The sequence below is a fragment of the Ochlerotatus camptorhynchus genome, unplaced genomic scaffold, assembly GCF_037179485.1.
Source record: "Ochlerotatus camptorhynchus isolate MF236.1 unplaced genomic scaffold, CSIRO-AGI_Acam_v1.1 ptg000794l, whole genome shotgun sequence".
Taxonomy (NCBI): domain Eukaryota; kingdom Metazoa; phylum Arthropoda; class Insecta; order Diptera; family Culicidae; genus Ochlerotatus; species Ochlerotatus camptorhynchus.
In genome coordinates this window covers 337,954-358,072 of record NW_027041259.1, presented here as the reverse complement: position 1 = coordinate 358,072, position 20,119 = coordinate 337,954, and the positions used below count along the sequence as shown (strand labels likewise).

General features: G+C 38.8%; 1 protein-coding gene across 1 annotated transcript in view; it reads right to left on the bottom strand.

Annotated features, from left to right (window-relative positions):
* The window catches only part of LOC135715069 (scoloptoxin SSD552), a 46,704-nt gene that overhangs the window by 5,300 nt on the left and 21,285 nt on the right, over window positions 1-20,119 (bottom strand). Inside the window, exons 3-5 of the mRNA XM_065238477.1 lie at window positions 6,506-6,624; window positions 6,278-6,359; window positions 5,746-5,909 (exon numbers count right to left, since the gene is read on the bottom strand). Of these exons, the coding sequence (XP_065094549.1) occupies window positions 5,746-5,909; window positions 6,278-6,359; window positions 6,506-6,624 (365 nt within the window). The remainder of the gene's footprint in view (window positions 1-5,745; window positions 5,910-6,277; window positions 6,360-6,505; window positions 6,625-20,119) is intronic.

Here is a 20,119-nt window from a genome sequence, read left to right as displayed (position 1 = left end):
TCGCGAGCGATAATTTTAATTTTAGTTTATTTACGCAGTGATGATGTTGGTTCACTCGCAAATATTTTTGAAAAAAATTAAGTGTTTTCGAACGAAAGTGTACCAAAAGTGCTTCTGAACGTGTTTCGTAGTTGGGTGTGGTGAAATTCGTGCATTCCAGGTTGATTTTGGAAATCCGTATCACAAAATTGCCCACCGATTCCTTTTTTTGTGCCGTTCGACGACGACGGGTGTGCTTTCGCGAGAGTGACGTTTATTTGATCCGTTTCTTTGCACGGGTGTGTGTGTGTGTTTTTTTTTTTATAACTAGCGTAAGTGTGCCTGCGATTTGCATTGAGTGTCGGAGATTGTAAGTAATCTGAAGGATGCCTCGCTGGATACGCCCAAGACTGGACGGGCAGTAGCTGGTGGCTGTGAACGGTTCCTGGGGAGAGCACTAGATGCGACCCTCCTCCCAGATGACCATGGCAATACAGGAAGTATTGGTATTGGAAGGTAATTGCTATTAGATATTTTGCTAACAGTGACAGATAGCGGACATGAAGAACCAGTGGAGGTGCCGGGCAAAGGTGTTTATCCTAGACAAATGGTAAGTTATAAATTCGCTGTTGTCGTTGTCGTAGGCGCCGTCGTAGTCGCTGTCGTAATCGCCGTCGTAGTCGTAGGCAGTACCGTTAGTATATTTAATATTAACCACCAACCGCTGAAAATATGAATTATCGCGTATTTCTGTTGTTCATTACATGCCAAGTAAAATTCGAGAACGTAATTTCATTTAAATAGCTTGTTCAACCAGGTCTTAAACAATCGTCACGTCGGTCATAGCTTGTTATGATTACCTGAACCATGCGTAAAGAGAAAATCGAAACATTTAACGTCGCGTGAAAATGGATCTTAATGAAGGCCTCTTTCATAGCTTTTAGTTTAAGGATTTCAAAGATCGGCGGTTGCAGTGGCTTGCTTACTGAGCAGAAAAACACGGTCCCAGATCTTTTCATATTAAAAATGTTTGGTTAGATCGCTTGTTAATCGTGTAATTCGTAAAACTTTTCGTTGTCGTCGGGGCCGGGTCTGAATAGTCATAAAAACTTGAGTAACGCTATAATGTGATATGGGGGGCTCGGTGGCCTTAGAGCAACCGGTTTTGCTTACTGAGCAGAACATCATGAGTCTTATCTCAAGCTCATCCACATTCAAGATTCGTCAATCGTTTTATTTGTTAACATCACTACATGGTAATAACAGCAACAAAAAGGAAGCCTGCCTAGTGGCAAACGTTTTTGCTTACTGAGCAGAAGACCGTGGGTTCAATCCTAAGCTCCTTCGCGTTATATGATTGTTAGGATATCAATTCAGCTTATCGTTTACCAAAACGAACCCTGCTGTAAACCCAACCCTATTACCCAATATCCCAGTGATTCCTCGTGGAAGTGCAGAGGTGTTCTCGGCTTCCATCAAAGCGAGTGTCACGTCAACACATTCCTACACCTTCCCTTTCTTGACCTGTGTTCGGGCGCGGCCGGCGCTGGTATTGCCTAGTTTGAGATCACCAGATTTTACACATTGAGGATGATTGCTAGTCTTAAGCATCGTCTATTGATTCTCTGTGTAATTACAGCTGGTCTGACAATAACAGAGTAGCAATCGTGGGCGGTCAATCATGCTCATGCTCATGCTTATGCTAAATTAAAAAAAATGTGAATCATAGTCACAGTCGTAATCACAATCACAATAATTACACAAACCAGCACAATATCAACTACAGAATGGATCATCATCAGACAGAAAACATCAACAGACAGAATGAAAACAACCGTCTTCCTCATGATAGAGACCTTCTTGCGGCAGCGAAAGATCGGTTTTCAAGGCCACCGAATAATTACCAACCAACGATCAAATTTCAAATGGGTGAAATATTAAACCCCTACCCGGCGAGTGATGTTTTCCCGCGCCCAGCTTTAGCGCACCCGCCCAACAGGTTGGCTCCAGGACGTTCAGCTGCATCGTGCGAGGCGTGTTCTTGCAAGCATTCCGGTTTTCTACGGAATTAATGCACCACTTGGAGGAAGACAACGTTATCGTAGATCCCGACGTACGCCAGGAATTCACGACCTCTCCGCGTGAGAGGGAGGTAATTAGTTTTAATAATTTAAATTTGTTGACCGATAGAGTTTCTACAGTAAAAACGACAGACTTGCGTCAATAGCAAGAGAAAGTGCGATAGCAAAGAAATAGTAATTTATTGCCAAAATTTTAACAGGATGAAGATTGCGATAAAGGTCAATAAAATGTATAAACAAGTAGCCACTTCTAGTTATCCTATCATTTTAGGCACCGAAACAAGTTGGGATGCCAGCGTAAATAGTAAAGAAGTTTTCGGAGATCGCTTTATTGTGTTTAGGGATGATCGTCACAAAACGTTAACCAATAAAAAGTCTACTGGAGGTGTATTAATCGCAGTGTGTAAGCAAAAGCAAGGATATTGATCATGTTTGGGTCAAATATTTTATTGGAAATGCATATCTTTGCGACAGTGTATTTTTCTCCTGAAAGTGCCAAAAAAGAATAATATGAATTGTGTTTTAGTATTTCTGATACTATTATTTCTAAATGTGAGCCTGAAGCAAATTTTCATGTTTACGGTGGCTTTAATCAACGAGCAGCTAATGTTATTGTTGATGACAAAAATGAATCTGTTTTGCTGCCGATTGTTGGAGACAACGAAACGATTCAGTCATTATTTGACAAAAGTGCAGGGATTGGACTTTATCAAGTCAATCATGTCAGAAATCATACCAGTTGTTATTTAGATTCACTATTTACGAATATGACCGATAAATTTGCGTGATTGAGGCTCCCGCACCGGAAAAATTAAATATTCCATACTGCAATAGAATTCTTCGTATTTATACATGATAACACCATAATGTTTGATGGCGATTTGTTGCAAACCTATTTTCACTTTAGACATGCAAAGTATGAGCTTATTAAAAAAAAAAAAATGAATTCTATTGACTGTTAAAGTATGATTAGAAATTCGAGCCCAGAGCAGGCTGTAGATACGTTCTATCAAATTATTTGAGAAGACAGTACCGAAAAAGCTAAGGAAAAAAACCAAAGAAATCTAAAACTCTAGCATGGTACAATAGGCAAGTAAATAATCTCAAAAATAGAAAACAAAAGGCACACAAAGCCTGTAAAAGAGATGAAAATAATGGTAACCTCACAATTTATTTGAACATATGCGATCAATTGAACTGTGAAATAAAAACGCATACGAACGGTATAACACTCAGGTTAAAGACAACATTAAATCAGACCCGAAATCGTTTTTCAGCTTTGTTAGAGATAAACAGAAGTCAAATAATTATCCTTCAAAAATTTACCTAGACAACAAAATACGAAAAACAACTAGCGAGATCATTAACTTCTTTGCTTAGTTTTTTTCAGGATTTTTACACAAGTCATAATGACCAAGACCGGGATTACCAGTATTCCTCATACGTTCCTGAGCCAATGAGAGATACTGTAGTTAATAATGTTACCCTCAACGAAATCTTACATTCTCAAAAAACATTGCATGCATCAAAAGGTGATGGTGCATTGCCACCAGTATTCTTGTAATCAGTATCGCAGGAAATAAAGCCATTCTTTTGGCTGTTCAACTCATCTCTCTGTTTTCTTCCCTCAATTGAGAAGGAATCGTTTCTGATTCTACACACTACACAAATTATTATTTTTACACGAGACTTAATTCAGCTTTGACGTAAATGATGGAACGTAAACAAACATAACATGTAAAATTAAGTGTCCTGAAACTGAAACATATGCAACTCGACGAAAAGTGCGTTTGATTGAAGTGATTTTCTCGTCCTTTTCAACTGATTCTTACGTCAAAAGGGCCGCTTGCATGTGTCGGTCTCAGGGCACTGAAATTTACATGTCTTTTTCGTAGTGTGTAATTTTCAAAAGTGGAAAAAATTAGGTGTAAAAAATTACCGTGGAGTTGCAATATTGTCTTGCATTCCTAAACTATTTGAATCTATAATAAAAAAAAATGTTTTCTCACAAGATAAGCATTTAATTACAGGCAAGCAACATGGTTTTGTTTAAGGACGTTCAACGACTAATAATCTAATACTACTAACATTTTCTATCAACGCAATAGATATGGGGCATTATGTTGAAGCACTATACACTGACTTCACTAAAGCGTTCGATCTTTTGCTATTCAAATTATCTAAGTTAGGTTTAGTCAACAGTTTTTAAAGTGGATTCAGTCATTCTTGACCGGACATTTATTATCAGTAGTCAATGTAACATCTGGTGTACCACAAGGTTCCCATCTTGGACCATTACTGTTTATTCTATTTGTTAATGATGTAGAGCTCATATTGAATTTCCTGAATGTTTCAATATATGCAGAGAACATGAAACTTTTCCTGGAAATTCGTGAAGCGTCTGATCTTGTAGTAAATTGATAACTTTTAGACTTGGTGCACAAAATTTTTATTAAAGTTTAATGTGATGAAATGTTATTCCATTTCATTTACAAAAAAGCAAATTATTAGGCAAGAACATGTAACAAATGGACAAAACAGAGTTAAAAGGTGTAATCTAGTTAGAGATTTAGGCGTTATACTAGATTCTAAGTTAAGCTTTGTTGAACATTATAATAACATTATCTACAAGGCAAGCAGCATGCAAGAGTTTATTAAAAGGTTTAGTTTTCATTTCAATGATCCATACACATTAAAAACATTATACGTAGCATATGTTAGGCCCCTCCTCGAGTACTGTGGTATAGTCTTTGCTCCATATCAATTCAAAACCAGTTTCTATTATTTGCTCCAAGAAAGGTAGGTTGACGAGTTTACCCTTACCATCTAATGAACCTCGATGTATGTATGTTTGTTGATCAATTTGGATGCACTTTAAAAGCGGAAGCAGTTTGCAATGATAGCTTTTATAAACAATGTTGTAGCACATAGAGTGAATGCCACAGAGGTTTGAGAAAATCTAATTTTGTATGCTCCCGTTCCTTGTTTCTTAAACAACACTTATAAAACATGAAACAAGTTTTATATTAACAACCAAAGAACAAACTATGCTACGCGCCTGTAAATATAATGATGTCTTGTTATAATTAACATCATGAAATAATTGATTTGACAAAACGTTTCTTTTCGAGGTTAGTCAGAAATTAAAAATTAAAATAGATGTTACATGTTTTTTGTAACTTAAACTGGTCTACATTTGATTGACGCCGAATAAATAAATAAATAAATAAATAAATACGGCAAATGTTTTCCAAATCACGATCTTCTTCATTTGCTGTTCAGTACAACTTTATCGATACGGACTATGATAGAAAATCTGTTCGTTGTGCTAAATGCTTTTCACCATCAAATGTAATTAAAACAAGATAGAACGACTTTCCGAATTGAATTCAAACAAGAGACCGTCATGCATACCGAAATAGGAAAAAAAAAGAAAATCAAGAAATGTACGTGAGTATTTGTATAGAGGAAACATGAAAAGAGTTTTCACAGCTCTTGACGATTCTTTCATGTCTCATATACTTTTCCACAATTTTAAACCCAACACGCTGTGGGTGGTGTGTGGTATTCAGAAGAGAGTACCTATGTGAGCAGACGAATAAACGGCGCTATCTGTTCATACAATTTTGCCAGCACTAAATTGCTATGGCTGCACATGCCAACATTAACGGGCTGAGGTACGTACCTGCATATAGTGACCGGTGGCCAGAGAGAACTTTGCACCGAAGGAGTATTTTTTAACCTCGTCGAACCACTTTCGAATGCGCCCGGGAAAATCGCTGTCTCGGTCATCGTCCAAAGAGGCGCTACTCCAGATAAGAGCAAGGTTCTGTCCCATCGTAAAACGCTCTGATGTGAAAGAAAAGAATGCAAAAAATGTGTCGTAATGGTACCGGCTGGTATGAGTTGGGTTTAAAGATGTATTTGAAATATGCATTCATTTTGCTAAAAGCTAACAACGAGTACACTGTCACTATTCGCATAACAGCCCTATGTAGATAAGAAATCTACAGGACATGAGACTGTTGTGCGAATAGCGGCAGTACAGTGGTAGATGATAGTAGCACGATTTGACCAAAACGTAGATAGAGTTCGATAATTACATTCGCATCAAACTAATTTGAATATAAAATTTCAAGCATCACTCTTAAATTTTCACACCATCTTGCTAGACTCATCTCTACCAATGTGCCAAATTTCATCGCAATCAACCGTACCTAATTTCTTCTTGGGATCATGCTTGAATATACATTGGTCAGCCCACTCTTGCGCTTTGCTCGCTAGTTCATCGTCCCACTGCTGCAAAAAAAAGAAATGAAAAACGAGACCGAATAAAAAAACGAAAATGAAACAGAGCGAAAATTTTCAACCCCAGCAAAAATTCGTTATCGCCGGAAACCCATCTCGAGAAGATGAAAATTAAAAGTCCATACTATGTTTCTTACCATTTCCAGCATATTTTCTGCGCCTGGTTGTCCAGGTATGAGCCCTTGTGCGACCGCCTGGCGCAATTTGTTGTGCTCTTCCAATATATCATACTTATCGGACGGACCCAGGCCGGATTCTGCAGGACGGAAAAATGTAGAGACAGAGAAAAGGTTAAAGAAAAATGAAAACTGTAATTGCCATAATTAAAAATCAAGTTTAAGCTGCTGGGGTTGTAATGAAAAAGACCGCTGATCCTGACTGACCTTCAAGTAACTTTTCGTACCACTATCACGCTATTAGCCTGGGTAATGGAACAAGTTGAATTTGTTCGCAGCATGTGGCTTTTTTGCGGATTGTATGGCTGTACGGAGAATAATGCGATTTAATTCATGTCTACTGCTACTAACTAAAATGAATTCTAGAACTATTGCAGTGTTTCGGGTATCCTTGAAGTTTGGAGTTTTGGTACAATTGTTATGAAAATTAATTATAACCATAGATGGACCTGGATTCGATTGCCCGGTTCTGGGTCGCCATCAAAGCCGAGATTCAAGATGTTATTTTCACGAGCAGCTCAGTTTCTGGCGCAAATGGCCAATCATCAGCAACGGAAGATCTTCCATTTGGAACTCCGCGAGTGCATGTACATCGACGATCTGTAGGACCTACAATATCGCCCAGCTTGTTCCTGGGGCCGCTATCAAGCCACCAAACCCTCAACGTCCCATCGTTCAGTGCCATCATGTTACCGAGGTAGGTCTTTCAAGTGCAAGAGAGAAGCTTACAGCTGACAAACGTCAAATGGAAATCGAGAATTTGGTTAACATTGAGGCATTTGGTGAGATCCTTCCATTACACTGTATTTTATATACCATTCATTACATTGCATATTATTATTACATTCACTCATAACCTAGCTCGGAGCGTTTGGTACGGTATGTCCACGCATCCTTCCTTCCCTGAAGATTCACGAAATGCATCGCTGTTTAGATATACCATACCAGCACCATATTTGACGCGTTCTTAATGATGACGCACTCGTCTATTTTGACAAGATATTTTTTAAAACCTTGTAACACCATCATCCCCCTAGAGCACTGAAACTAATATTTGCAGAAGTAACATTTCTAAAATAATTATTTAAAATAGTCGAATGTTTTGGAGTGCTTCGATATAGGAACTGCTTCGAATATGGTGCGTCCACGGTTTATTTGAACTCAAAACCTTTCACAGAATCATCTTTGCGGCAAATGCAACGCAGTAGGCCTGGCCGTTTTGATGTTTGTGTCATATCTCAGATATGCTGCAAACATCAATGTTGACAAGAAAAATGATTAGGTCTTATCTATTCTAATGATTTTCCAGGATGCTTTCTCGTACTGCTTGCGATTGTATTGTATTAGATTAGATTAGATTAGATTAGGATTCACACCACAAGGCCACCGATCCCCTTGTATGATTTTTAACGTTGTCTGTTTCGAGCAAGTTTTACCACAAGCAATTATCCACCTTCATCTATACAAAAATACAAAAGGACCCTGGTATTTAACCCACGATGTTCTACTCAGTAAGCAAAAATGGTCGCCAATTGGCCACCGAACTCCTTACATAACAACAAACCATTACGATAAACGATCCATTACAAACCATTACGATAAGCCCGGTGACATGGAGCTATTCAAATGGAATTGGCTTGATGAAGGCAGTCACGTAGACTCGATCAGGACTGATCATTGTGGCAAGAAGTATTGCTCATCTTTTAAGTGGTCTCGACCGAACTCTATTACGTTCATGCGTCACTCTTTCGCATGATAACCAGGGTTGTTAATCGATAATCGTCGATAACGTCTGGAATGCAAATTCACAATTTCAAATGTTAACGTTGACGTTATCGACGGTTATCGGTTAACAATCCTGATAGTAACCGTCAACACAAGGTTCCGAAAACGTCACGGCACGTAATAGGCCAGAAACCTGTACACAAGAGCTATTGGCGATAAAGCGCTCAATATCTCACGTGTGAGCTGCTGATAGATGATCAACCCCATGCTACCCGCCACGACAACCGTCAGTACACCTCTGAATCTCCACGATTGTCACATGAATGTATGCCCTTGATAGCGACAAGTGTTAATCAGATCAAATCAAAATGCAAAGGGTTCTGGTACAAAACCCACGTACTGTCATCGCGTGCCAAACAATTTGATGATGATTTTCTTATTAAGTAGATCAAGAATTAAGAAGGCGGTATTGGTATCTTCCGTAAAGTAATTCATACCTTTTTTCGCATCGAGCTATCTCCGAGGCTATCTCATTCGATGGAACACTATTTTTTTAGTTTCATTCTGTGAACATGGATGGATGCATATTGAATGATGGTTTTTGACAAAATATTTCGTGGCATAATAAAATGAAAAACAGAAAGTTGCATTTTCTGACTGCACACTGATCATCGTCAAACAACAACCAAACGCCCATAGCAAAATTACACTGTTTACACTTATGCTATTTCACTAGCGCTAATGAGCTAGCTGCTAGCAAAAAAGCATAATATAAACAGGGCATCAGCGTCTATCAGCATGAAATTTCAGGAGCAACTGAAATTCGTGCTAGTTGGCGAGTACACTAGCGCGAGTAAATCTACACAGATGTAAACACTCCATAACTTTTTTGAAAAGAAGGACAACTTTAGATAGAGCTGGAATTAGGGCGTAACAGCTTTTGTAAACAAGACTTATTTCCATAGGCGTAGCCAGAGAAGGGCAACACAAAAACTTTCGGGAAATGGCGTTGAAATGGCATTCGGCCAAATTTTTCATAGTAACTACGCCCTTGCTTCTTTCTATGATTTCTAGAAAGTTAAGGCTCGCCAACGCAAATCAACATAGCCATCGGGTAGGGGAAGACTTCCCCTACCCGATAGTGATGTTGATTTGAGTGGGCGAGCCTTGAATTTCTAGAAATCATTGAGAGAAGCCATTGTTTACAACAGATGTTACACCCTAATCACAGCCCTAATTCCAGCTCTAGAACTTATTATGTGTGTATTATCTGGATCTCTCCCTGCTTGGCATCAGGCACCAAGCCACACAGGGATAGATCACTATTTGAAGCATTGTTCATTACTTTTCAATATAGATCATTTCTGATGTTTCAGCATCAATAAGATTCTATTTTCTTGAGGTTCTAGAAGACAACATCTCAAAATAATGTTGCATGGCAAAGTTCGATACGTGTTTTTAAACTGCTTGAATAATGTGATCCATTCCATGGGTATCTTGAGAATAATTTCTAGACTATTCTAAGGAGAATTCCAAGTGCATTTTCTGAAGTTTTACAGGAGAACTTCAACATAATTCTGAGAAAAATATCCTATACCATTCGGAGGTGAACTGCGGGAGAGTTCTAAAGAAAATTTAATCGGATTTTGAATTTAAATTTTAAATTTCTGGACTTTTACCTATAAATTAAGAGACTCCCAGGGAGAATCTGAAATTTCTTTTAGATGTATTCTTAAAAGAACGTGTTAATGGGAATAATTCTAAAGGAAATTCATAAGAACATTCCAATAAAATCTTGTAGAGTTCTGAGCGGATTTTCAAAGAAGATAAAAAGTAGACAAATTTTGAAAAACAAACGCAGATTCAAATTCAATATCCAGGAAACTATAATCACCATTCCACTAGAAACTTTTTCAGTACAAAGTTTAAGCCGTGATGCCAATACTGGCCATCTCCAACCAGATTTAGTGAAACTTACTGCGTAGTTTTAAAAAGAGTTCGTGGATCTTTCGGAAGTGCATCGGAAAGCCGCTTGTTCAATATGAAACTGGGACTACCCATTAAATGAGTACTATTTTACCCTTTTATGAGTAATTACAACTATAAAAATAGGTAGTATGTATTCATTTGTGAGTAATGAGTATTTTTTTTTATTCATTTAATGGTTAGTCCTAGTCTCCCTCAGAAATGCTTACTTTGTAGTCAATATCGAGTCTTTTATATTCATTATTGGGTATGTTGCGGCTACCGTGCAGGAGTTTCATCTTCATCGTGTTCAAAAGCACTGAAGGGGTAAGAAATGATACTTATATCTGAATCGATTTGTTTACGTACGTCCACAATAGTGCCAATGTCATTCCTGAAGGTATCGCTTTTTTCCTGCTCTGTATTCTCGGCATCCGGAATGACTGGATTTACATCCGTTGTATACATATCATGTTGTGCATTTTCGTTGATGTTGTTTTGCGTTGATAAATTCCTTTATTTCCCGAATATTCTTCTTTCCTTTTCTTTTATACGTTCCACTCGATTTATACAATATCCACGCACGTATTTTCGAACTTTTTTGATATTGGTAACAATGTTCAGAGTATTTTTTTGGTATTGTTATAGTATATTTCTTATTTGTGAATCTTAGGCCTCTGATAAGAATGAATGGCTTTGATGAAGCCAGATAATTATGTCTTAACTCATGCGTATGATTAAAAAACTGTGAACAGCAAAGTTTATGGAAATTAAATGGTCTTTTTGTTAAAAATATTTTCAAGATTGAACACTCATGAATAACATCTCAATATAGTGAAAATTGCTCAAATTATGCGAATTTGAAACTACGAGTATCTCGAAAATAACAACTTTGGGCAATTTAAGCATTAAGAGCTGTTTTGTTGTAAATTCAATGTTTTTTTAATATTAAAACTATTTCAAAGATATTAAATAACTATCGGTAGTATTTTGGAAAATACTTATTTTTTCAATAATTTATAACTTTTTTAATTATGATTTGCCCAGCAAATACACAGTGTCAATAGGTATTTCTTTACTTAAGCTACAAAATAAATATAAAAAAAAAACATTTTAAAAAGATATGCAATTTGAGTAAACATCTCAAAAGGGCGAAAATTTCTTAAAATATGCGATAAGTGAATTTTAACCTACGAGTATCTCGAAAATAACAACTTTGGGCAATTTAAGCATCAAGAGCTTTTTTGTTGTAAATTAAATGTGTTTTAATATTAACACTATTTTTAAGATATTCGATAACTGTAGGTGGTATTTTGGAAAAAAAAAACTTATTTGTTTATGATTCGCCCAGAAAATGCACAGTGTCAGTAGGTATTACTTTATCTAAACTACAAAATAAATATAAAAAAAAAAATAATTTAAAAAAAATATGCAGTTTGAGTAATTTTAATTTTTTTTTTTGATAATTTTGATTTTGTTTGTAAAAAAAAAATTATAATTTTTTACAGTGTATATTTTTTTCTTAGAAGGCCCAATACTTGTACGCAACTTCTTCTAAGACATCATCTTGATCAAACAAATCGTTCACGAAATATATTTTTTCTATTGATGCGTATCATTTTTGCATAAGCCCTTTTCAAGTGTTAGTCGTATGCAAAACTAGGGAACCATGCATGGCATGTTGGGTAATAACAAACAACTCTGCAAAGTTTCATCATAATCGTAAAAGGTCGATCCGAAACAATTTGCGAATCTGTGTGGAACTGCTCATTATCAGTTCGCACCGAACCCTTTAGCGGTTTACGTGTCTACTATCAGAACACCAGGGGGCTCATGACTAAATTGGACGATGTTTATCTGGCTGCGCTTGAAGGGGAATATGACGTTTATGTATTCACGGAAACTTGGCTCGATGGGAGGATCAATTCAGTGCAACTGTTTGGTGACTCTTTTACTGTCTACAGATTAGACCGTAATTCATCCAACAGCACTCGTACTCGCGGTGGTGGTGTGCTCATCGCTGTTTCCAACGAATTCGCCTCCTGCGTAATCTCCAACGAACTATTTACTACAATTGAAGCGGTTTGGGTTAAGGTCAACCTCACTTCGCGGGACATCCTCATTGGAGCGGTGTATATTCCCCCTGAACGTCGACATGACTGCACCACAATGCAGCTTCATCTGGATGCTACAGAATTTGCATCGTCCATGGCTGATATAACGGATGTGCTTCTTCTGCTTGGTGATTTTAATCAGCCTGGGCTTAGCTGGTCGCCCTCAGGCCAGGGTTATGCGTTTCCAGATCCGATTGCATCTTCAACTACTCCTGCCAGCCGCTTGCTTGTTGACGGCACGGCTTTTCATGGACTGAGCCAGATAAACTTGTTCCCAATTTCCAGTCTCGTTTTCTTGACTTGGTTTTTGTTAGCAAAAGTGCACTTCTGGACTGTGTCGTCGTTGAAGCGCCTGATGTCATCGTTCCTCTTGACAATTTCCACCCTGCTTTGGATATATCTATCGCGAACGGATCTCAAATTCGTTTTGATGAAACCATGACTGCCACTCGGCTCAATTTCCGGAAGACCGATTTCCGTTTGCTGAGACGTTCCTTGTCCCGGATCAACTGGAACGTGTTGAATGACCTTGATATCGATACAGCAGCCGCTCGCTATAATAGCCTTTTGCGCGACTGTGTTTGTGCTTCAGTACCGAAGTGCCAACCTCCAAGAAAACCGCCTTGGTCTAACGCTACTCTCCACAACCCGAAACGAGTGCGATCTAGAGCTCTCCGTGCTTTAACTCATCGACGATGTACCCTTACCAAGCGAAATTTTTCAATTGCCAGCAATGATTATCGCCACTACAACAAGCTTCTTTACAAGAGGTATGTAATTCGTACTCAACATAATCTGCAATGCCACCCCAAGGGATTCTGGTCGTTTGTGAATACTAAGAGGAAGGAAACTGGACTGCCGTCAAAAATGTTTCTCGGCAATGACGTAGCATTGACAACTGAGGACAAATGCAGCCTATTTGCTAGGCACTTCTTAAGCGTCTTCTCGAATGACTCCCCATCGCAAGCAGAAATTGAGCGAGCCGTCCGTGATGTGCCAACCGACGTCGTAAACATGGGTGTTTTTGCCGTAGATGTACAAATGGTTCTCTCTGTGATGAGTAAAACCAAATCATCATTTTCACCAGGTCCGAGTGTTATTCCATCTGCAGTCCTAAAAAAATGCTCCGATATCTTAGCTGCTCCGTTGTCCTTGCTCTTCAACCTGTCACTTCGTCAACAGAAATTTCCCGCACTATGCAAACGGTCTACTATGTTCCCTGTTTTCAAGAAAGGAGACAAACGCAATGTGGAAAACTACCGTGGGATTACCTCGCTTGGGGTTGAATCTAAGGTGTTTGAGTCGCTGATAAATGAGAGATTGTTTGCTTCCTGCAAGCATTACATAAGTACATGTCAACATGGTTTCTTTCCTGGCCGCTCCGTGGAAACTAATCTCGTCAGCTTTACGTCGTTCTGTATGGAAAATGTATGCAAGAAACTTCAAGTGGATGCCATCTACACTGATCTTAAAGCTGCGTTTGATAGAGTTGTGCACGACGTTCTGCTAGCAAAGCTTCAAAAAATTGGATGTTCTGTTTCCTTCTGCAGCTGGCTTAGATCGTACCTCGTGCAACGTGAAGTTACTGTATGCATTGGAAACTACTTATCGTACTGTTTCTCGAACAGATCAGGAGTTCCACAGGGTAGCACTTTGGGACCAATGCTCTTCTCTTTATTTGTGAACGATGTAACGTTTATTCTACTACGTGGAGGTAAATTGTTTTTTGCCGATGACTTGAAGATTTATCTAGTTGTTCGAGGCTATGCCGACTGTTTAGAACTACAAAACCTTCTTGAAACCTTTAATGATTGGTGTGAACGTAATTTTATGGTCCTGTGCGTCTCAAAGTGCTGCGTAATTAGTTTCCGTCGAACTAGGACTGCCATTTTGTTTGATTATAACGTTGCTGGAACTGCAGTTCAACGTGTCGATCACCTCGGTGTCATGTTGGATGAAAAGCTCACATACACTCGCCACTTCTCAACCACGATCGACAAAGCTAATCGACAGCTTGGATTCATGTTCAAGATATCTAAGGAATTTCGTGATCCTCTGTGTTTTAAAGCCCTTTACTGTTCATTGGTACGCTCACTACTGGAATTCGCGTGTGTTGTCTGGAATCCCTACCAAGCTGTATGGAGTGGACGATTCGAAGCTGTTCAACGCAAATTCGTCAGATACGCACTGCGCTATCTTCCATGGAGTGACCCGCTGAATTTACCACCGTATGCTGACCGCTGTCGTTTACTGGGTTTGGATACTCTTGCTAAGCGACGAAACATATCGCAGGTCGTCTTCGTTGCAAAAGTTTTACTCGCAGAATATGATGTTCCTGAGTTACTGGCCAAAATTAATCTGTATGCTCCTGCCCGAACACTCCGGCCGAGAACCTTGCTACATGAAGTAGTACATGCAACCAACTATGCTGCAAACAGTTCCTTTGTCGCCATGATTCATCAATTCAACGAAGCCTCTGACCTATTTGACTTTGACATCAATGCCTCGATGTTTCGTCATCGTTTGCTGTTGGCCAATTTTTAATTTTTAATGAGTGACTACATTTAGATTTAAGTGTTTCATTGAGACTATCAAGTCAGATGGACTATAATAATAATAAATAAATAAATAATAAATAAATCAGTATGTCGTATGTATCACTATTTTGTGAAGCAATCGACATAGAGTGACCAAAAGCATTTTCCCAGCCAGGTACCTATAACATTTAATTTTTTTTTTTTTTTTTTGATAATTTGTTTATTTTTCTAGGCTCATTTGCTGTAGCTTTGCGGAGCCGATATTCATTGTTTAGATAATAAAATATACTTAAAACTAACGTTAGTAAAGCGGGGACCGATTACTCGCGGCTATCTCGAAGTTAGGGGTAACACATTTTAACAAATGGATGGCAGGGTAGGGATTGTGAACACAAGGTTTGGAGAGCAATGTGCTCTTGATCTCGAACTAGGCAACACTCTGATGAAAAAGATAAATATGGGGGTACACCGATGGGCAGCTAACAACTTGGGAGAACACAAGATGACACTAACTACTAAATCCTCAAATCTATCCGTTTTAAAAACACATAAATTAAATTCAAATAGTCGAGGTGTCGGCTAGCCAAGACATCTCTAACGGGTATCGCGGGTTTTTTCCGACCTTTGCTGTTTCGTGTTTCAGGCGGGTGTATGGTTCTGCCACCGTTCCAAATGTTCTTGCGATAATGTCCATGTCGTCCGCAAAGCACACAAATTGACCGGATTTCGTGAAAATCGTACCCCGGCTGTTGAGCCCGGCTCGTCGCGTTACACCTTCTAGAGCGATGTTGAAGAGTAGGCATGAGAGTCCGTTACCTTGTCGCTTAACTGGATAGTTCACCCGAAACCCTTGCGCAGTTTTGCACACCGTCCATCGTTGCTTTGATCAGTCTTCAGATTCCCAGGAAAGCCGTTCTCGTCCATGATTTTGCATAGCTCTGTGCGGTCGATACTGTCGTATGCCACCTTAAAGTCGATGAACAAATGATGCGTTGGGACCTGGTATTCACGGCATTTCTGGAGGATTTGCCGTACGGTGAAGATCTGGTCCGTTGTCGATCGACCGTCAATGAAGCCGGCTTGATAACTTCCCACGAACTCGGTCATTTTAGGTGAAAAACAACGGAAGATGATCTGGGATAGCACTTTGTAGGCGGCATTCAAAATGGTGATCGCTCTGAAGTTCTCACATTCCAAACGGTCGCCTTTCTTGTGAATGGGGCAGATTACCCCCTCCTTCCACTCCTCCGGTAGCTGTTCTGTTTCCCAGATCCTGACAATCATCCAGGCAGGTGGCCAACTTTTCTGGGCCCATCTTGATGAGTTCGGCTGCGATACCATCCTTACCAGCTGCTTTGATGTTTTTGAGCTGCTGAATGGCATCCTTAACTTGCCTCAGCGTGGGAGTTGGGTCAGTTCCGTCGTCTGCTGCACTGACATAGTCGTTTCCTCCATTGCACTGGTCTCCCGTGCCTACGTTCTCCTCGCCATTCAGGTGTGCATCAAAGTGCTGCTTCCACTTTTCAATCACCTCAAGTCCGTCCGTCAAGAGGCTCCCGTTCTTATCCTTGCACATTTCGGCTCGCGGCACGAAGCCGTTGCGGGATGCGTTGAGCTTCTGGTAGAACTTCCGTGTTTCTTGGGAACGGCACAGCAGTTCCATTTCCTCGCACTCCGCTTCTTCCAGGCGGCGTTTTTTCTCCCGAAAGATGCGGGTCTGCTGTTTCCGCTTCTGTTTAAACCGTTCCACGTTCTGTCGGGTTCCATGCTGCAGCATTACCGCCCGCGCTGCGTTCTTCTCCTCCAAAATCGCTCTGCACTCCTCGTCGAACCATTCATTCTGTCGATTTCTTTCCACGTACCCGATGGTGCTCTCGGCTGCGTTGGTGATGGCTGCTTTTACTGTACTCCAGCAGTCCTCTAGAGGGGGCACATCAAGCTCGCCCTCCTCTGGCAACGCTGCCTCGAGATTCTGCGCGTATGCTAAGGCGACATCCGGTTGCTTTAGTCGCTTCAGGTTGTACCGTGGCGGGCGTCGGTACCGTACATTGTTGATGACGGAAAGTTTTGGGCGCAGTTTGACTGGGACCTGCATTCCAAATATCAAAGGGTTCTACCAGTCCCTTATCCAGAAAAAATACGCCTTTTATTGAAAATTGCTGCACAAGAGCATATTAGGTGTTCAGAGTCTTCTTTTCTATGTCACATAATCGACACATATCCTCTTGAAGTTTTCCCATTAACTTCAAGTGATATATATATGGAAAATTTCCTGTTATCAAACCAGTATAGACACTGAGATTTTTCTTTGATAATTAATGAATTTGGCTAGTAATTGAAATGTTCGGAATTATGAACCGTTTCGATTGCCTAGCAATGGAAGTGTTGTTCCAATTGGTCTCCACTTTTTTTTCCCCATTTCTTGATCTCAATTTTAAGAGAACAAGCAGAACTCCAAAGAATGGTTCTGATCCTATGAATTGTTGAGATGATCCTAGCCTGGCTAACGTGTCGGCTTTTTCATTCCCTTCAATTCCACAGTGGCCAGGAACCCAATATAGGTTTACTTGGTTTTGACAGGCCAATTTCTGAAGTGACATTGCACATTACCATACGAGTTTTGAATTGCATGTTGCTGATTTTAAAGCATTTAATGCTGGTATGTCCCCTTACCAGGATTCACTCCTGTTGACACAATGTTCAGATCTTTAGTATATTACTTCATTTAATGTTTGTTTTAAGTGATTGTCCACGTTATCTAAAGCACTGTTAAAAATGATGTGTTAATGAAATAATACGACTACAATCAATTAGCGCCGCCGGGATGTTCTGAGGCATAACATCTCTGATCACGCCTTCCTTCGGATGGGAAGTAAAGCCGTTGGTCCCCGGTTCATGAGTTGATGGGTCTATAGGTAGGGTCCAGGTGTGGGAGCTGCCTTCCTGGCACGTCGGTAGCTTTGGTGCTCAGCACGGAAAACAAGATCGACGGAAAAAACAAACCAAAGGACTACAATCAATTGTTATTATTAATATCTTTAATATTTTAGATTTAGACCTAATTTAAAGTTTTCTTTTTAATGATATTTTAGATTTAAACCTTTTTTCACGCAGTCAAATGGAATAAAATCAACAAATATGTTTAATGACTGTTAGATCAATCGATGATTATTTTCGTTTCCAGTTTGGCATGATGCGGAGTAATCTATTAACTTATTAGACCCATGAAACCAGTCGTTGGGGATAATGAAACATTGAAGTTCATTTTTGACAAAACTGCTAATTTAGGACTGAACCAAAATAACCACATCAAAAACCAACAAAATTGCTATTTGGACTTTTTACTAACGAATATTTATGAAGATTTCTGTGTGACCGAATCATTAAATCCACTGTGGAAAAATGAAGCGTTTCACACAGCAATCGAATATTCTTTATTTATGCATGAAAACCAAAGACCCAACGACTGCGAATACGAAGAAGTCTTTGAATACAAATTAGCAGACTACGAAAAAATAAAATTTAAATTAAACAGTGTCAATTGGCAATTAATTTTAAGGAATGTAGGAAATGTCGAAATTGGTATAGACGTGTTCTACAAAATTTTAACAGAAATAATTTCGGAAGAAATACCTTTGTAGAAAAAAAGACGAAACAGAAACACACAAAATCCAGTCTGGTTTAACAGACAAATAAAAAACTTGAAAAATCGGAAGCAAAAAGCACATAAAATTTATAAAAAACACAATAGTAGTAATAATTTATTAATTTATTTGGATCTATGCGATCAACTGAATTTAGCTATCAGTACTGCATTTGAAGAATATAATGCAAAAACTGAACGTGAAATAAAGTCCTGTACGAAGAACTTCTTTAATTACGTAAAAACGAAATTAAAATCTGACAATTTTCCTTCAATAATGCATCTAGACGAAAATGTCGGTGATAGTTCGGAAAAAAACTGTAATCTATTCGCAAAATTTTTTGAAGAAATTTATACGACATTTTCTGAAGAAGATCGTGACCGCGATTATTTTGCATTTTATCCAGAATTTTCAAGGGACATTGGCCTCAATCAACTTCAAGTGCAGGACATTTTGCAGGCTTTAAAAAATTTAGATGCCTCAAAAGGTCCTGGACCTGACGGAATTCCTCCAGTATTTATTAAATGTCTAGCAATGGAACTCACTGCTCCATTGTTTTGGCTTTTTAATATGTCCCTGGAATCCGGAACCTTCCCTAAAATTTGGAAAAGCTCATTTCTAGTACCTATCTTTAAATCTGGTCGAAAATCTGACGTACGTAATTATCGTGGTATAGCCATTATCTCTTGCATTCCTAAGCTTTTCGAGTCAATTATCAACGAAAAATTATTTCTCCAAATCAAAAATAGAATTACTGACATGCAACACGGCTTTTTCAAGGGTCGTTCGACCTCGACCAACTTACTTGAATTTATAGACTATTCATTGAATGCAATGGATAATGGAAACCTCGTAGAAGCTCTCTATACAGACTTTAGCAAGGCATTTGACCGCATTGACATACCAATGTTACTCTTTAAACTGCAAAAAATTGGAATTAAGTCAGGGCTCCTGAAATGGATTGAATCATATTTAACTAACCGCCAACAAATAATTAAATTCAACGGAAAGAAATCGAGCCCAATTCAAGTCACTTCAGGCGTCCCCCAAGGCTCTCATTTGGGACCTCTCCTTTTTATTCTATACGTAAACGACATATCTTACATTCTCAAAAAACTTAAATTGCTTATTTATGCCGACGACATGAAGCTCTTTTTGGAAATAAGAAATGAAGAAGACATCAATATATTCCGGAATGAAATACACATATTCTACATATGGTGCAAAAAAAGTCTACTAGAATTGAATGTAAAAAAATGTAACTTAATATCATTTAGTAGAAAAAGAACAACTTCAAACATTTCACTTGCATTAGGAAATCAAACTGTAGACAAATGTGAAAGAGTTAGGGATTTAGGAATTATCTTAGACTCTAAGCTAGCTTTCATAGACCATTACAATGCAATTATTCACAGGGCAAATAACATGCTAGGCTTTATCAAGCGCTTTTGCTATAACTTTCAGAACCCTTACACAATTAAAACACTATATATTGCCTATGTGAGGTCAATACTGGAATATTGCAGTATTGTATGGTCTCCATTTTCAATCACGCACGAAGAAAGATTAGAATCAGTACAAAAACAATTT